This window comes from Cyprinus carpio, chromosome A15 (genome assembly GCF_018340385.1).
Source record: "Cyprinus carpio isolate SPL01 chromosome A15, ASM1834038v1, whole genome shotgun sequence".
NCBI lineage: Eukaryota > Metazoa > Chordata > Actinopteri > Cypriniformes > Cyprinidae > Cyprinus > Cyprinus carpio.
Window position 1 is genome coordinate 3,086,480 of NC_056586.1, and position 18,358 is coordinate 3,104,837.

At 35.3% G+C, this 18,358-nt stretch overlaps 1 protein-coding gene across 3 annotated transcripts in view; it reads right to left on the reverse strand.

Annotated features, from left to right (window-relative positions):
• Window positions 1-18,358, reverse strand: part of LOC122147649 (octapeptide-repeat protein T2-like) — a 195,122-nt gene that overhangs the window by 40,079 nt on the left and 136,685 nt on the right. Inside the window, exons 10-16 of one of the 3 annotated variants that reach the window (XM_042770795.1) lie at window positions 17,901-17,924; window positions 15,452-15,463; window positions 13,593-13,613; window positions 12,935-12,958; window positions 11,850-11,873; window positions 11,059-11,082; window positions 3,615-3,639 (exon numbers count right to left, since the gene is read on the reverse strand). In XM_042770795.1, coding sequence (XP_042626729.1) covers window positions 3,624-3,639; window positions 11,059-11,082; window positions 11,850-11,873; window positions 12,935-12,958; window positions 13,593-13,613; window positions 15,452-15,463; window positions 17,901-17,924 — 145 coding nt within the window. In that variant the 3' untranslated portion in view covers window positions 3,615-3,623. The remainder of the gene's footprint in view (window positions 1-3,614; window positions 3,640-11,058; window positions 11,083-11,849; window positions 11,874-12,934; window positions 12,959-13,592; window positions 13,614-15,451; window positions 15,464-17,900; window positions 17,925-18,358) is intronic. The other 2 variants (XM_042770793.1, XM_042770794.1) reach the window with 2 other exon arrangements.

The following is an 18,358-nucleotide window of genomic DNA, read 5'->3' on the forward strand; positions in this document are numbered from 1 at the left end:
CTTTTAAGGCTCAGGTATACTTTATTTTCTGTGTTCCGCCCCATCTCACGCACAGTTGAGCACACAAGTATCTAAACGCATGTTCAAATCTCAAAAATCTGTGTGCACAGACCTTAGCAAAACTACACAGCAAAAAATCCAAAGTGAAATCAACTCTGCTGGGAGTACATGTGAGACCACACTCAAGAGTGTGAAAGTGTTAAAATAGGAGTGTTAAATTAACACTGAAGCAGAGTTAAAGTTAATGAGATAATTAAGGTGATTAACTGAGTGATGATTGACCATTATTGACGAAACCTGATGTTAACAAGCAGAATCAACAAAGACAAAAATCAAAAAATTTTATGTCACCATTATAGTGGTCAGTGTTTGCTTTAGTTGGGCTCTTGACCCTTACGTTTAAAATTAGACTTGGTTTGGCTGTTATAACTCAGTTGTAATGGAGAGATGAGCAAAAATTAAAAACATGATTTTGTGATATTAGTTATGTTTTTACATAATAATTATTTGACCTGAATCACCAAACTTATTTAAAGCCTAAAACATAAAGGACATTACTAAGACAATTCAGGTAAATAATTTATCCATGCCACAGTGCATCATGGGAGCCATGGATGAATTTTGATAGGTGGCACCCAGAATGCACCTGCAACACAAGTCTCCTGCACATGCACACTTTTTTTTGATTGTCACCATCGTTGAGGTTCACAGGTTGATTCTTGATGTTTGCATGTCTAAATGAAAGACTCTCTCGAAAGATTTTTGAACAATCAACTTTTAAGAAATTCCCACAGATTGTATTTTAAAAAAATGCTGGTAATCCTATGCTGAATGCTAAGAATCATTCGGCCGCAATCCGCGAAACCAATCAACAATCGTTTTCAATCTTTCGTTTAAAACTCAGTGGATTCAGGAAAACAAATGTTTTTTTATTTTGCCCGTCTGTTTTATAACTCCATTACAACAGCCAAACAAAATCTGACTTTAAGATATTAAGGGTCAAGAGCACAACTAAAGCAAACACTGACCACTATTATGGTGACATTAAAATAGTGATTTTCGTCGCACAAGTATCTAAACGCATGTTCAAATCTCAAAAATCTGTGTGCACAGACCTTAGCAAAACTACTGATGACCAGTATTACATTACAACAGACTGTCCACGAGCCAGAGCAGAACACAGACAAGAGAAGTATAATTTCAGTCACTTTAAAAACAGCTCCATAATATAAATCCCTTTTATTGTACCCTTTCAGACTTCATCTTAAAATGTGATTTAAAAATGTTGCTTTCGCTGCTGCTATTGTTCAGCGACTGTGTTAAATCGGCACAGGTTCTCTGATGCACATTGCCAGCCATCCTTCAGAGTCACTAGCAACCTAGATTTAAAATTATGACAAATCTTCAGCTTATCTTATATTTAAAAAAAACTTTTAAAGCAAAGGAATCAGAGGAAATATTATTTTTGCTTCTAAACATTATACGGTTTCAAAAGTTATTAGCATAGTAAACATATGTGCAACTTTGAACTGTAGGTGGCACTGCAGGGTATGAGTTAGAGACTCCAAATTTGCTATGTTTAATGTTGAGACTGGCCTCTACCTGTGTGGCAGAGAAGAAGAAGAGAAGAAAAGAAGAAGAAGGATGCCAACAATTATAAGGGAGTCTACACAGCTTCAGTGCTTGGCCTCTAATAATGTTTAATACTTACCGTGTTCCTCAGCCTCAGCATCACTGTAAGGAAAAACACAGAGTAAATGAGTTCTCACACTAACTCACTGCTTCTTCTGCTGGTACTATAAAATAACACACAAACTGTGACATTCAGAAGAAGCTTCAGTGTTTAAATAGATGAGCTTTGAATAGTTCAAAACACAAGACTGAAGACTGAACTAATGCTGATGTTTTCATGTTTTGCCACAGCTAGTTGATTATCACAATCAAAAACCACCTTCAGTTGGCAGTTGAAACATCATCATGGTGAGTTTACTAGTCTTTGCTCTTGTCATTTTAGTGAGTTTAGAGTCAGTCATGTATGTATTGTGTGAGCTGCTAAATTCATTGCTTCTGACTTTTGTAATAGACTGTTTACTTTTAAGGCTCAGGTATACTTTATTTTCTGTGTTCCGCCCCATCTCACGCACTCACAGCAAGTTGAGCACACAAGTATCTAAAACGCATGTTCAAATCTCAAAAAATCTGTGTGCACAGACTTAGCAAAACTACTGATGACCAGTATTACATCACAGGACTGTCCACGAGCCAGAGCGGAAACAACAGACAAGAGAAGTTTAATTTCAGTCACTTTTTAATACAGCTCCATAATAATAAATCCCTTTTATTTGTACCCTTTCAGACTTCATCTTAAAAATGTGATTTAAATGTTGCTTTCGCTGCTGCTATTTTTTCAGCGACTGTGTTAAATCGGCACAGTTTCTGATGCACATTGCCAGCCATCCTTCAGAGTCACTAGCAACCTAGATTTAAAATTATGACAAATCTTCAGCTTATCTTATTTTAAAAAACTTTTAAAGCAAAGGAATCAGAGGAAATATTATTTTGCTTCTAAAAACATTACGGGTTCAAAAGTTATTAGCATAAACATATGGTGCAAACTTTGAACTGTAGGTGCACTGCAGGGTATGAGTCAGAGACTCCAAACTTGCTATATTTAATGTTGAGACTGCCTCTACCTGTGTGGCAGAAGAAGAAGAAGAACGAAGAAGAAGGATGCCAACAATTATAAGAGGGAGCCTACACAGCTTCAGTGCTTGGCCTCTAATAATGTTTAATACTTACGGTTGTTCCTCAGCCTCAGCACGACTGTAAGGAAAAACACACAAAGTAAAATGAGTTCTCACACTCCTTCTTCTGCTGATATAAAATAACACAAAACTGTGACATTCAGAAGAAGCTTCAGTGTTTTAAATAGATGAGCTTTGAATAGTTCAACAACACAAGACTGAAGTCTGAACTAATGCTGATGTTTTTCTTCAGTCGCCCTGACTCAATAGTGTGTGATTTTGTGGAGTAGAAAGGTTTCTGGACATCATCATCCTCAGGAATTTGAGGAAGAGGCAGGAAAGTTTGTCTCAGAGCTGGAGATGAGGCTTCGACAACATTCATCAATGGATCATTTCAGCTTCACTGATGCTCAGGAAGGATCAGGACCAAAAATTACGGGGGTTTTTTTCTGTATTTTTGATCAAATAAATGCAGCCTTGATGAAAGAAACGTATTTAAAAAAAAAAAAATATCATAAAAAAACTTACTGATGATTCCAAACTTTTGAATAGCAGTGTGTGTGTGTGTGTGTGTGTGTGTGTGTTTTGTGTGTGTATCGAACTTAAATAATTTTGCTTCTTAACTTTATGGTTCAAAAGTTATTAGCATAAACATATGTGCAACTTTTAACTGTATGTGTCACTGCAGGGTACTGAGTTAGAGACTCCAAATTTGCTATGTTTAATGTTGAGACTGGCCTCTACCTGTGTGGCAGAAGAAGAAGATGAAGACAAAGAACAAGAAGAGGAAGAAGAGGAAGGACGCTAACGATTATAAGAGGAATCTACACAGCTTCAGTGCTTGGCCTCTAATAATGTTTAATACCTTACCGTTGTTCCTCAGCCTCCAGCATCACTGTAAGGAAAAACACAAAGTAAATTGAGTCTCTCACGCTTTTTCCTTTTCTGCTGGTATAAAATAACAACACAAACTGTGACATTCAGAAGAAGCTTCAGTGTGTTTAAATAGATGAGGCTTTGAATAGTTCAAAACACAGACTGAAGACTGACAGACTGAACTAATGCTGCTGTTTTCATGTTTGCCACCAGCTAGTTTGATTATCACATCAAAAAACCACCTTCAGGTTGGCAGTGAAACATCATGGTGAGTTACTAGGGTCTTTGCTCTTGTTATTTTAGTGTAGTGAGTTTAAGAGATGTCATTACTTGTATTGTGTGAGCTGCTAAATTCATTGCTTCTGACTTTGTAATATGACTGGTGGTTACTTTTAAGGCTCAGGTATACTGTTATGTTCTGTGTTTCCGCCCCATCTCAACGCACAGTTGAGCGCACAAGTATCTAAACCATGTTCAAATCCTCAAAAATCTGTGTGCACAGATACCGTAGCAAAACTACTGATTGACCAATATTACATCACAGACTGTCCACGAGCCAGAGCGGAAACACAGACAAGAGAAGTATAATTTCAGTCACTTTAAAACAGCTCCATAATATAAATCCCTTTTTATTGTACCCTTTCAGACTGCTTCATCTTAAAATGTGATTTAAAATGTTGCTTTCCGCTGCTGCATATTGTTCAGCGCGACTGTGTTTAAGAGTCGGCACAGTTTTCTGATGCACATTGCCAGCCATCCTTCAGAGTCACTAGCAACCTAGAGGAAGAGAGAAAATTAAAAATTATGACAAATCTTCAGTTATCTTGAATTTAAATCTTTTAAAGCAAAGGAATCAGAGGAAATGTTATTTTGCTTCTAAACTTTACGGTTCAGAAGTTTATTAGCAAAAACATATGTGCAACTTTGAATTGTTGGTTGTTGCTGGAGGGTACGAGTCAGAGACTCCAAACTTGCTATATTTAATGTTTGAGAACTGGCCTCTACCTGTGTGGCAGAAGAAGAAGAAGAAGAAGAAGAAGAAGAAGAAGAAGAAGAAGAAGAAGAAGAAGAAGAAGAAGAAGAATGAGAAGGATGCCAAACCATTATAAGAGGAGCCTACACAGCTTCTTCAGTTGCTTGTCCTCTAATAATGGTTTATTACTTAGCCGTTGTTTCTCAGCCTCAGCACACGACTGTAAGGAAAAACACAAAGTAAATGAGTTCTCACACTCTTCTTCTGCTGGTATAAAATAACACAAAACTGTGACAATCAAGAAGAAGCTTCAGTGTTTAAATAGATGAGCTTTGAATAGTTCAAACACAAGACTGAACTAATGCTGATGTTTTCTTCAGTCTCCTTATCAATATTGTGATTTTGTTGAGTAGGGAAGGTTCTCTGGACCATCATCAATCCTCAGAATTTGGAGGAAGAGGGAAAGTTTGTCTCAGAGCTGGAGATGAGGCTTCAACAACATTCATCAATGGATCATTTCAGCTTCCACTGATGCTCAGGACCAGGAGTCAGGACCAGGATTCAGTGATCCAGACACGTGTTACTCCACAAAATACACAACTCAAACGTCTGACGTCTGCAGACAAAGACCTTCACAAACACCAGCACTGAACGTCATTTATTGCTGCAGCTCAAACTATCAGAAATCAAACAGACTTCTTCAGTTCAATCTCATCAAAGTTTAGTCTGTTGTTGGGTGCTTCCTGCTGCTTGACTGTAATTCTTCTGAACTGCTTTTGTGTGTTCTCATGATTCATTCAAACAGAGAAGAGACAGAAGTCGGGAAAAGAAAAATCATTAGTCTGAAATAATAAATACTTACAGGTGAAGAATGATGGACCAGCTGAAAAATATGAATAACATTGATTATATAAATTTAATCAATAAATGATAAACAATAAAAAAAGTTAACATGAGTGTTCATTCAGAGAATCATCAGAAGCAGCAAACAGCACAAAGTCCAGAACATCAGAAACTGACAACAAAACCTAATAACATGATCTCCAGAAAGACCCAACACACTAACACATGAACATCATTATTACAAACATGAGAGACGATTCATATCTGAGTGATGAATCCAAAGAGAGAAAGCTGGAAAACACTAAAGAATCTGAACAATAACAATTAAAAAAAATGTTTTCATTCATACAATTAAAAAAAAAATTAGGGTAATGGTTCACATCTATATTTTATAACTTGAGCCAATGAAAAATAAATAAACTTGCCCTAAACAATATATTTCTGTGTCAATGGAAACTATTTTTATTTTATAAAACCTGGCACGAAGTATATTTTTCTTGTTTAAGAAAGTCAATTAATTTAAAATATATTTTTGCTCTAAACAAAGATATAGCTTTAATACTAATAATAATAATAATATAATAAAATAAGAGATAATAATAATAATAACTCTCATTTAAGAAATAATATTATTAATTATTTGATTTTCTCCAATAAAATAGATATAAGATTCCCATTAAACATTTACATGTCGCATTTTTAAAAAATACCAGTTATAAAAAATATTTGTTTTTAAAACAAACAAAAATATATGCATTTGATAAAACATGATTCCCATTAAGGAACGATTACTAATAATATTCTATGCAGAATCTAATAAAATAAAAAAAAATCAATAATTTCATTACAAAAAAATCAATATTTTAACAATTTGTATGCATTACTAATCCACCAAGCATCCACAGTTTTCAGTACGCAAGTGGTCAGATTTTTAACCTCTAAGAGCTCTGGCAAACACTGACCTTACACTGAAAAAGTATGAGGGACTGTGTAAACCAGAACGATAACTCAACACTCAACAGACTGACGCTGTTCTATCAGACGTCTACAGAAGTGCTTATTGAACATCAAAGAGATTTATATGTTGTTGTTTTGTGGACCAAAAGAAAAAAGGATTCAGTATTTTGAACAAATATGCAGTATTGTTGATTGTTTTGCTAATGAGATAATTGTTAAACACCAGGTCACTGATTTTATCCAGCCTCTACTTCTTACTAAAACATGCTATAAATAACAAAGCAAACAGAAATGGTGCAATGGCTGATCAGGCAGTTATGAAAGATGTTAAACACAAATCAACTCAACTAAAGCAAAACACTGATCACCATAATGGTGAGCTCAAACCACCAAATCTCATATCTTTTTGATATTAGATTAAAACTAGAATTAAATTCATTGGACTTCTTCAACAAGAAAAATATGCTTTGTGACGAGTTTTATAAAATAGTTTTTCACAGACATAGAACTATATGTCTTGTCTAGGCAAGTTATTTATTTTAATTTATTATTCATATCCCGGCTCAAGTTATAAAATATAGATGTGAACCACTTACCCTATTTTTTTTTTAATTGGAGAAATGATAAAAAAAATAGTGTATCAGAAATACAAAGACTAACCAACTGCTTGAACTAGACAAACTACAATTGACGACAAAGGAGAAAAATAGAGGACAAACATCTGACAGTCTGATGAAAAGAAAATATGCTGAGTTCAGAAGAAAACATGTCTGAAGATTTGACACAGATTTCCCTGCAACTGTATTTAGACTCAGAAAACAGGTCTTGTATGTTCAGATAATCTGAGAGGGGACCTGACTATGATGATGTTTTTTTCAGTGATTTCCCAAAACCACCTTCTTTAAACTCAAACAGATGTTTGTTGACTCACGGATGTGAGGAAAAATCATTTGACTTGATTACATTATTTGCTATAACAAGACACAAGACTGAATACCGCATAAAGAAATATACTTACCAGGCTCCTCATCGCTTGAAACCATGTAAACGAGATAAAACAAAACAAACCACATGAGTAAATGCAGTTCACACAACCCTGGTATAAAATACACACAAAACTGTGACATTCAGAAGAAGAAGCTTTCAGTGTTCTTAAGTAGATGAAACTTTTAATAGTTTAAACACAGCACTGAAGACTGAACTAATGCTGATGTTTTCAAATGTTTTTAACTTTTGACATCAGAGAGTGCAATAAATTCAATTCAATTCAATTCAATTCAAGTTTATTTGTATAGCGCTTTTTACGATACAAATCATTACAAAGCAACTTACCAGAAAATTAAGGTTATACAATAAATGCAAAATGGATTGTTTCCAAATCCTGTTCCTGGGTTTTATGGGTGGTGGGAGGGCGTGGTTGCTTGAGCTAGCATTCGATGACAGTATATAAAGATACTGGACAAGATGCTGATTTTCATATTGCCAATTTCCTAGTAATGAACCAGCATAGGAAAAGTAGATGAAGGTAGAGATCAGTGGTGTGTGTTGTGTGGTCTGTGTGGTGTGGTGTGATGTGGTATACGAACGTTAAATAATTTGAGAAGCACCCGGCTGCAGCCTGCAGATCGAGGCGGGGCTGCATCTGGAGCGGGGCTGCATCTGGGGTGGGGCTGCACGTGTGGCCCCGCCCCATACATACTCTGATCGGTTCGATCGTCTTTCAAACATACTGACATAGGATTGTGTGTGTATTGTGTAGGATGGAGTATGTGTTTAAAGCTAAAATTTCTGTCATTTTTACAAAGCTTCATGTATATGCACAGTTGTTTATTGTTACGATTGCCTCACTTAATGTCTGATTTACTGACTCACGAGATGTTAGCTGCTGAAGTTTAAATCTTCGGACCGTCGATTCACATGAATCACGGGACATTCTAAAATGCTTAAGTGTGAAAGTACGTGTCTTTATGCAGTAAAACAGTGTTTTTTAAAAAGACCAAACTCAGTAAACAAATTATTAATAAAGTATTCTATTCACCAGACAAGCAGATATGAGCCCAGAATACCATCGCAACGCGTTTAAGACGCGTTAAGCTTTTCCTCCCATAACCTGCTTTCTGCTAAATAGAATGCTTTATTAAAAATGTTTACTTTTCTGTTTTTTCTTTTTAAAAGTTTTAATGCAATTACACCACGTTAAGCGTTTTCCTTTTATGCTAATGATTTTCTATGGGAGAAAATGCTAACAGTAATTAACACGCAATGCTTCATATTCTGGACTCATCTGCTTATCTTGAAAGAATGCTTTATTAATAGGTATTTACTGAGATTTTGGTCTTAAAAAAAAAATCCTTTTTAAATGCATTAAGCCACGTAAGGCATTCCCAGCTGATGAAAAGACTCGGCTCATAATTGTCACAAAATGGTTATCCGGAGAAGATACAAATTTATATATTAATTTAATATAAATGATGATAACACTTGAATAAAGGTTAATCTCAATATTTGACCGCAAGTGGCTGTGAGACACTGCACTAAAAGAAAGAGCTGATGCGCACATGAATTGTTTCATTAATAGCACAGATTACAGGTATGTCTTTCAGAATCATCGTTTGGCCGATAGAAAATAGTTTTTCTTGATTTCTTCACTTTAAAATAATGAGGAGCAGCAAATTTTCCTGAAATAATGGAGGGACAAAGTCTAATGCTTTGGCAATTTTAGTAACGAAAATTACAGTTTCATAAAAACTGAAATGGCACACAGAGACACATTGCCTGTAGCAATAATTTACGTACCATAACTGTCCTGTGTCATGCTATACTAAATTTAAAAACAATACTTTCTCATACTCTGAATGATATGAATAATCAAATTTACAAAAATTATTTAATAGCATAATTCATTCTTCTATCTGAGAACCCTCCTCCCACTGTGGAATAATAAACCCATTCTTATTAAATGTAGTTGGTTGTTTATCTGTTAGCCTCAAGATCAGTTTAATTAGCAAAACAATAATTTCAGGACATGGCGAGTACATGTTAATGTTTTTCTTTTTTTCTTCTGTTCATTAATAATGAAGGCTTTGTAAACTGCACAGCATTTTTAAGCTTGTTAAAGAAAAAAAAAAAAAAAAAAAACAACATACTCCGTCCTAACACCAACTCCCCACACATGCTCCTCATGTATGTCATGAAAGACGATCGAACCATCAGAGTATGTATGGGCTGGGCGACACATGCAGCCCCGCTCCAATGCAGCCCCGCCCTTCGATCTGCAGGCTGCAGCCGGGTGTACTTGGATAATTTTGCTTCTAAACTTTATGGTTCGAAAAGTTATTAGCATAACATATGTGCAACCTTTGACTGGTGTGGCACTGCAGGGTATGGAGTTAGAGACTCCCAATTTGGCTATGTTTTAAAATGTTGAGACTGGCCTCTACCTGTGTGGCAGAAGAAGAAATGAAGACAAAGAACAAGAAGAGGAAGAGAGAAGGACGCTAACGATTATAAGGGAAAGTCCTCCAGCTTCAGTGCTTGTCCTCTAATAATGTTTTAATAACTTACCGTTGTTTCTCAGCTCAGCACGACCTGTAAGGAAACAAACCAAAGTAAAATGATTCTCACACTCTTCTTCTGTGGTATAAATTAAACAACACTGTGACATTCAGAAAACTTCAGTGTTTAAATATATGAGCCTTCTCAATACAACAACAACTGAAGACTGAAACTAATGCTGATGGTTTTTCCATGTTTGCCACAGCTCAGTGGATTATCACATCAAAAACACCTTCAGTTGGCATTCACTTTGTTGAAGTTCAAATTTGCATGTTGACAAATTCCAGGAGTATGTGAACCATCATGCTGAGTTTGTCTCAGTGTAACTGATCTTGTCATTATAGTGATTTAAAAGAGTCAGTTATGTATTTGTGTAGCTGCTGCACATTCATTTCAGTCTTGACTTTGTAATAGACTGTTTACTTTTTAAGGCTCAGGTAATACTTTATTTTCTGTGTTCCGCCCCATCTCACGCACAGTTGAGCACACAAGTATCTAAACGCATGTTCAAATCTCAAAAATCTGTGTGCACAGACCTTAGCAAAACTACTGATGACCAGTATTACATCACAGACTGTCCACGAGCCAGAGCGGAACACAGACAAGAGAAGTTTAATTTCAGTCACTTTTTAAACAGCTCCATAATATAAATCCCTTTTATTGTACCCTTTCAGACTTCATCTTAAAATGTGATTTAAAATGTTGCTTTCGCTGCTGCTATTGTTCAGCGACTGTGTTAAATCGGCACAGTTTCTGATGCACATTGCCAGCCATCCTTCAGAGTCACTAGCAACCTAGATTTAAAATTATGACAAATCTTCAGCTTATCTTATATTTAAAACTTTTAAAGCAAAGGAATCAGAGGAAATATTATTTTGCTTCTAAACATTACGGTTCAAAAGTTATTAGCATAAACATATGTGCAACTTTGAACTGTAGGTGGCACTGCAGGGTATGAGTTAGAGACTCCAAACTTGCTATATTTAATGTTGAGACTGGCCTCTACCTGTGTGGCAGAAGAAGAAGAAGAAGAAGAAGAAGGATGCCAACAATTATAAGAGGAGCCTACACAGCTTCAGTGCTTGGCCTCTAATAATGTTTAATACTTACGGTTGTTCCTCAGCCTCAGCACGACTGTAAGGAAAAACACAAAGTAAATGAGTTCTCACACTCTTCTTCTGCTGATATAAAATAACACAAAACTGTGACATTCAGAAGAAGCTTCAGTGTTTAAATAGATGAGCTTTGAATAGTTCAAACACAAGACTGAAGTCTGAACTAATGCTGATGTTTTCTTCAGTCTCCTGATCAATAGTGTGATTTTGTGGAGTAGAAAGGTTTCTGGACCATCATCATCCTCAAATTTGAGGAAGATGGAAAGTTTGTCTCAGAGCTGGAGATGAGGCTTCGACAACATTCATCAATGGATCATTTCAGCTTCACTGATGCTCAGGAAGGATCAGGACCAAAAATACGGGGGTTTTTTTCTGTATTTTTGATCAAATAAATGCAGCCTTGATGAAAGAAACGTATTTAAAAAAAAAAAAATCATAAAAAAACTTACTGATTCCAAACTTTTGAATAGCAGTGTGTGTGTGTGTGTGTGTGTGTGTGTTTTGTGTGTGTATCGAACTTAAATAATTTTGCTTATTAACTTTATGGTTCAAAAGTTATTAGCATAAACATATGTGCAACTTTGAACTGTAGGTGGCACTGCATGGTATGAGTTAGAGACTCCAAATTTGCTATGTTTAATGTTTGAGGACTGGCCTCTACCTGTGTGGCAGAAGAAGAAGATGAAGAAAAAGAACAAGAAGAGGAAGAAGAGGAAGGACGCTAACGATTATAAGAGGAATCTACACAGCTTCAGTGCTTGGCCTCTAATAATGTTTAATACTTACCGTTGTTCCTCAGCCTCAGCATCACTGTAAGGAAAAACACAAAGTAAATGAGTTCTCACACTCTTCTTCTGCTGGTATAAAATAACACACAAACTGTGACATTCAGAAGAAGCTTCAGTGTTTAAATAGATGAGCTTTGAATAGTTCAAACACAAGACTGAAGACTGAACTAATGCTGATGTTTTCATGTTTGCCACAGCTAGTTGATTATCACATCAAAAACCACCTTCAGTTGGCAGTGAAACATCATGGTGAGTTTACTAGTCTTTGCTCTTGTTATTTTAGTGAGTTTAAGAGTCAGTTATGTATTGTGTGAGCTGCTAAATTCATTGCTTCTGACTTTGTAATAGACTGTTTACTTTTAAGGCTCAGGTATACTTTATTTTCTGTGTTCCGCCCCATCTCACGCACAGTTGAGCGCACAAGTATCTAAACGCATGTTCAAATCTCAAAAATCTGTGTGCACAGACCTTAGCAAAACTACTGATGACCAATATTACATCACAGACTGTCCACGAGCCAGAGCGGAACACAGACAAGAGAAGTATAATTTCAGTCACTTTTAAACAGCTCGATAATATAAATCCCTTTTATTGTACCCTTTCAGACTTCATCTTAAAATGTGATTTAAAATGTTGCTTTCGCTGCTGCTATTGTTCAGCGACTGTGTTAAGTCGGCACAGTTTCTGATGCACATTGCCAGCCATCCTTCAGAGTCACTAGCAACCTAGAAAATTAAAAATTATGACAAATCTTCAGCTTATCTTGAATTTAAATCTTTTAAAGCAAAGGAATCAGAGGAAATGTTATTTTGCTTCTAAACTTTACGGTTCAGAAGTTATTAGCATAAACATATGTGCAACTTTGAATTGTTGGTGTTGCTGGAGGGTACGAGTCAGAGACTCCAAACTTGCTATATTTAATGTTGAGACTGGCCTCTACCTGTGTGGCAGAAGAAGAAGAAGAAGAAGAAGAAGAAGAAGAAGAAGAAGAAGAAGAAGAAGAAGAAGAAGAAGGATGCCAACAATTATAAGAGGAGCCTACACAGCTTCAGTGCTTGTCCTCTAATAATGTTTATTACTTACCGTTGTTTCTCAGCCTCAGCACGACTGTAAGGGGAAAAACACAAAGTAAATGAGTTCTCACACTCTTCTTCTGCTGGTATAAAATAACACAAAACTGTGACATTCAGAAGAAGCTTCAGTGTTTAAATAGATGAGCTTTGAATAGTTCAAACACAAGACTGAAGACTGAACTAATGCTGATGTTTTCTTCAGTCTCCTGATCAATAGTGTGATTTTGTGGAGTAGGAAGGTTTCTGGACCATCATCATCCTCAGAATTGGAGGAAGAGGGAAAGTTTGTCTCAGAGCTGGAGATGAGGCTTCAACAACATTCATCAATGGATCATTTCAGCTTCACTGATGCTCAGGAAGGATCGGGACCAGGATTCATGATCCACAGACACGTGTTACTCCACAAAATCACACTCAACGTCTGACCGTCTGCAGACAAAGACCTTCACAAACACCAGCACTGACACTCATTTATTTCTGCAGCTCAAACTATCAGAAATCAAACAGACTTTCTTCAGTTCAATCTCATCAAAGTTTAGTCTGTTGTTGGTGCTTCCTGCTGCTTGACTGTAATTTCACTGAACTGCTTTGTGTTTCATGATTCATTCAAACAGAGAAGAACAGAGTCGGGAAAGAAAAATCATTAGTCTGAAATAATAAATACTTACAGGTGAAGAATGATGGACCAGCTGAAAAATATGAATAACATTGATTATATAAATTTAATCAATAAATGATAAACAATAAAAAAAGTTAAACATGAGTGTCATTCAGAGAATCATCAGCAGAAGCAGCAACAGCACAAAGTCAGAACATCAGAAACTGACAACAAAACCTAAATAACATGATCTCCAGAAAGACCAAACACACTAAACATGAACATCATTATTATAAACATGAGAGACGATTCATATCTGAGTGATGAATCCAAAGAGAGAAAGATGGAAAACACTAAAGAATCTGAACAACTACAATTAAAAAAATGTTTTCATTCATACAATTAAAAAAAAAATTAGGGTAATGGTTCACATCTATATTTTATAACTTGAGCCAATGAAAAATAAATAACTTGCCCTAAACAATATTTTCTGTGTCAATGGAAACTATTTTTATTTTGTAAAACCTGGCACGAAGTATATTTTTTGAAGAACTGAAGAAAGTCAATTAATTTAAAATCCATTTTTGCTCTAAACAAAGGAAATCTAAATGTAAAAACAAAAGAAATTAATAATAATAATAATATAATAATAAACTCTTTAAGAAACAATATTAGAAATTATTTGTTTTCTTCAATAAAATAGATAAAGATTTCATTAAACAATTTCTATTTTTTTAAAAAAATACAGGTCAATAGAAATTATTTGTTTTAAACAAACAAACATATATGAATTTAATAACACATGATTCCCATTAAGGAACATAACTTAATATTTAATCTTATCCAGAATCGAATAAATAATAAAATAATAATAATTCTCATTACATCAATATTTACATGATTCCCATTAAGTTCCACACATCCACAGTTTCAGTACTCAAGTGTCAGATTTTTAACCTCTAAGAGCTGGCAAACACTGACCTTACACTGAAAAAGTATGAGACTGTGTAACCAGAACGATAACTCAACACTCAACAGACTGACGCTGTTTCTATCAGACGTCTACAGAAGTGCTTATTGAACATCAACAGAGATTTATATGTTGTTGTTTTGTGGCCAAAAAGGATTCAAGGCAAAATATGCAGTATTGTTGATAGTTTTGCTAATGACATAATTGTTAAACACCAGGTTCACTGATTTTATCCAGCCTCTCTTCTTACTAAAACCATGCTATAATAACAAAGCAAAAGAATGTGCAATGCTGATCAGGCAGTTATGAAAGATTGTTAAACACATCAACTCAACTAAAGCAAACACTGATCACCATAATGGTGAGCTCAAACCAAATCTATATCTTTTTGTTTAGATTAAAACTAGAATTTAAATTAATTGACTTTCTTCAACAAGAAAAATATGCTTTGTGACGAGTTTTATAAAATAGTTTTCACAGACATAGAAAATATTGTTTAGGGCAAGTTATTTATTTATTTATTATTCATTGCCTCAAGTTATAAAATATAGATGTGAACCATTACCCTATTTTTTTTTTAATTGGAAGAATGATAAAAAAAAATCAGTGTATCAGAAATACAAAGACTAACCAACTGCTTGAACTAGACAAACTACAACTGACACAAAGAGAAAAATAGAGACAAACATCTGACAGTCTGATGAAAATATGCTGAGTTCAGAAGAAAACATGTCTGAAGATTGACACAGATTTCCCTGCAACTGTATTTAGACTCAGAAACAGGTCTTTGTATGTTCAGATAATCTGAGAGGGACTGACTATGATGATGTTCAGTGATTCACAATTTAAACTCAAACAGATGTTTGTTGACTCACGGATGTGAGGAAAAATCATTTGACTTGATTACATTATTTGATATAAAGACACAAGACTGATACAGCATAAAGATTCATACTTACAGGCTCCTCATGCTTGAAACCATGTAAAGGAAAAACAAACATAACCACATGAGTAAATGAGTTCACACACTGGTATAAAATAACACACAAACTGTGACATTCAGAAGAAGCTTCAGTGTTTAAGTAGATGAAACTTTTAATAGTTTAAACACAGCACTGAAGACTGAACTAATGCTGATGTTTTCAAATGTTTTTAACTTTTGAACATCAATGCTGATGTTTTCATTCAATTCAATTCAAGTTCAATTTGTAACTTTTGACATCAGGGAGTGCAATAAATGCAAAATGTTGTTCAAATCCTGTTCTGGGTTTTATGGTTGTGGGAGGCGTGGTTGCTTGAGAGCATTCTATGACAGTATAGAAGATATGGACTGCTGTTTTATGTGCCAATTTCTAGAATGCCAATGGAAAGTAGTAGAAGGGAGGATCAGTGTGTGTGTGTGTGTGTGTGTGTGTGTGTGTGTGTGTGTGTGTGTGTGTGTGTGTATCGAACTTAAATATTTAAGTTTGTTTTTAGGCTAACAGACGAACAACCCACTAATTAAGCTGATTTTTAGGCTAACATGTGGGGTGGGGGCCCCGCCCCATACCTACTCTGATTGGTTTGATCATCTTTCATAGACATACATGATAGGAAATGTGTGCGTAGTTGGTGTAGAACGGAGTATGTTGTTTAAAAAGCTAAAAATGCTGTGCAGTTTTACAAAGCCTTCATTATAATGCACAGTTGTTTATTGTTAACTTGACTCACTATGTCTGATTTACTGAATCACGAGATGTTAGCTGCTGCAAGTTTAATCTTCTGGAGCAGTCGAATACACAAATTAATCACTGGGACACTCTAAAGCGCTTAATGTGAAAGTACGTGGCTTTATGCATTAAAACAGTGTTTTTAAAAGACCAAACTCAGTAAACAAATTATTAATAAAGCATTATATTCACAGACACGCAGATATGAGCCAGAATACGATCGCAACGCGTTTAATTACGTGTTAAGCATTTTCCTCCCATGACCTGCTTGTCTGTCAATAGAATGCTTTATTAAAAATGTTTACTTTTCTGTTTGTTCTTTTTAAAACACGTTTTAATGCATTACACCGCGTTAAGCGTTTTCCTTTTAGGCTAATGATTTTCTATGGGAGGAAAATGCTTAACACGTAATTAAACGCAATGCGTTCATATTCTGGACTCATCTGCTTATCTGTGAATAGAATGCTTTATTAATAATGTATTTACTGAGTTTGGTCTTAAAAAAAAAATCCTTTTTAATGCATTAAGCCACGTTAAGCATTCCAGCTAATTGAAAAGAATCGGCTCAATAATGGTCACAAAATGGTTATCGGAGAAGATTTAATATATTAATTTAATATAAATAGATGATCCTTTATAAAGTTTATCTCAATATTTGACTGCAGTGGCTGTGAGACAACTGCACTAAAATAAGAGCATGATGCGCATGAAATTGTGTTCATTAATAGCGAACAGATTACAGGTATGTCTTTCAGAATCATCGTTGGCCGATAGAAATATAAGTTTCTTGATTTCTTCACTTTAAAATAATGAGGAGCAGCATATTTTCCTGAAATAAAGTGGAGGGAAAAGTCTATGCTTTGCAATGTAGTAAAGAAAATTAAAGTTTCATAAAAACTGAAATGGCACACAGAAGACACATTAGCCTGTAGCAGATAATTATACGTAACAATAACTGTCTTGTCATGCTATATAAATTAAAACAATACTTTCTCATACTCTGATGATATGAAATAATCAAATTTACAAAAATTATTTAATTCATAATTCATTCTTCTATCTGAAGACCCGATCCTCCCACTGTGGATAATAAACCCAATTCATTTATTAAATGTAGTTGGTTGTTCGTCTGTTAGCCTAAAAATCAGCTTAATTTAGGGAAAAAATAATTTCAGGGACATGGCAAATTACAGGATAATGTTTTTTTTTTCTTCTTCTTCTGTGCATTATAATGAAGACGTTGTAAAACTGCACAGCCTTTTTAGCTTTTTAAACAACATACTCTGTCCTACATCAGCTACACACACATTTCCTATCATGTATGTCTATGAAAGACGATCGAACCGATCAGAGTATGTATGGGGCGGGGCGACACATGCAGCCCCGCTCCAGATGCAGCCCCGCCTCGATCTGCAGGCTGCAGCCGGGTGTACTTGGATAATTTTGCTTCTAAACTTTATGGTTCAAAAGTTATTAGCATAAACATATGTGCAACTTTGAACTGTTGGTGGCACTGCAGGGTATGAGTTAGAGACTCCAAATTTGCTATGTTTAATGTTGAGACTGGCCTCTACCTGTGTGGCAGAAGAAGAAGATGAAGACAAAGAACAAGAAGAGGAAGAAGAGGAAGGACGCTAACGATTATAAGAGGAACCTACACAGCTTCAGTGCTTGTCCTCTAATAATGTTTAATACTTACCGTTGTTTCTCAGCCTCAGCACGACTGTAAGGAAAAACACAAAGTAAATGAGTTCTCACACTCTTCTTCTGCTGGTATAAAATAACACAAAACTGTGACATTCAGAAGAAGCTTCAGTGTTTAAATAGATGAGCTTTGAATAGTTCAAACACAAGACTGAAGACTGAACTAATGCTGATGTTTTCATGTTTGCCACAGCTGGTGTATTATCACATCAAAAACCACCTTCAGTTGGCAGTGAAACATCATGGTGAGTTTACCAGTCTTTGCTCTTGTCATTTTAGTGAGTTTAAGAGTCAGTTATGTATTGTGTGAGCTGCTAAATTCATTGCTTCTGACTTTGTAATAGACTGTTTACATTTAAGGCTTAGGTATACTTTATTTTCTGTGTTCAGCCCCATCTCACGCACAGTTGAGCGCACAAGTATCTAAACGCATGTTCAAATCTCAAAAATCTG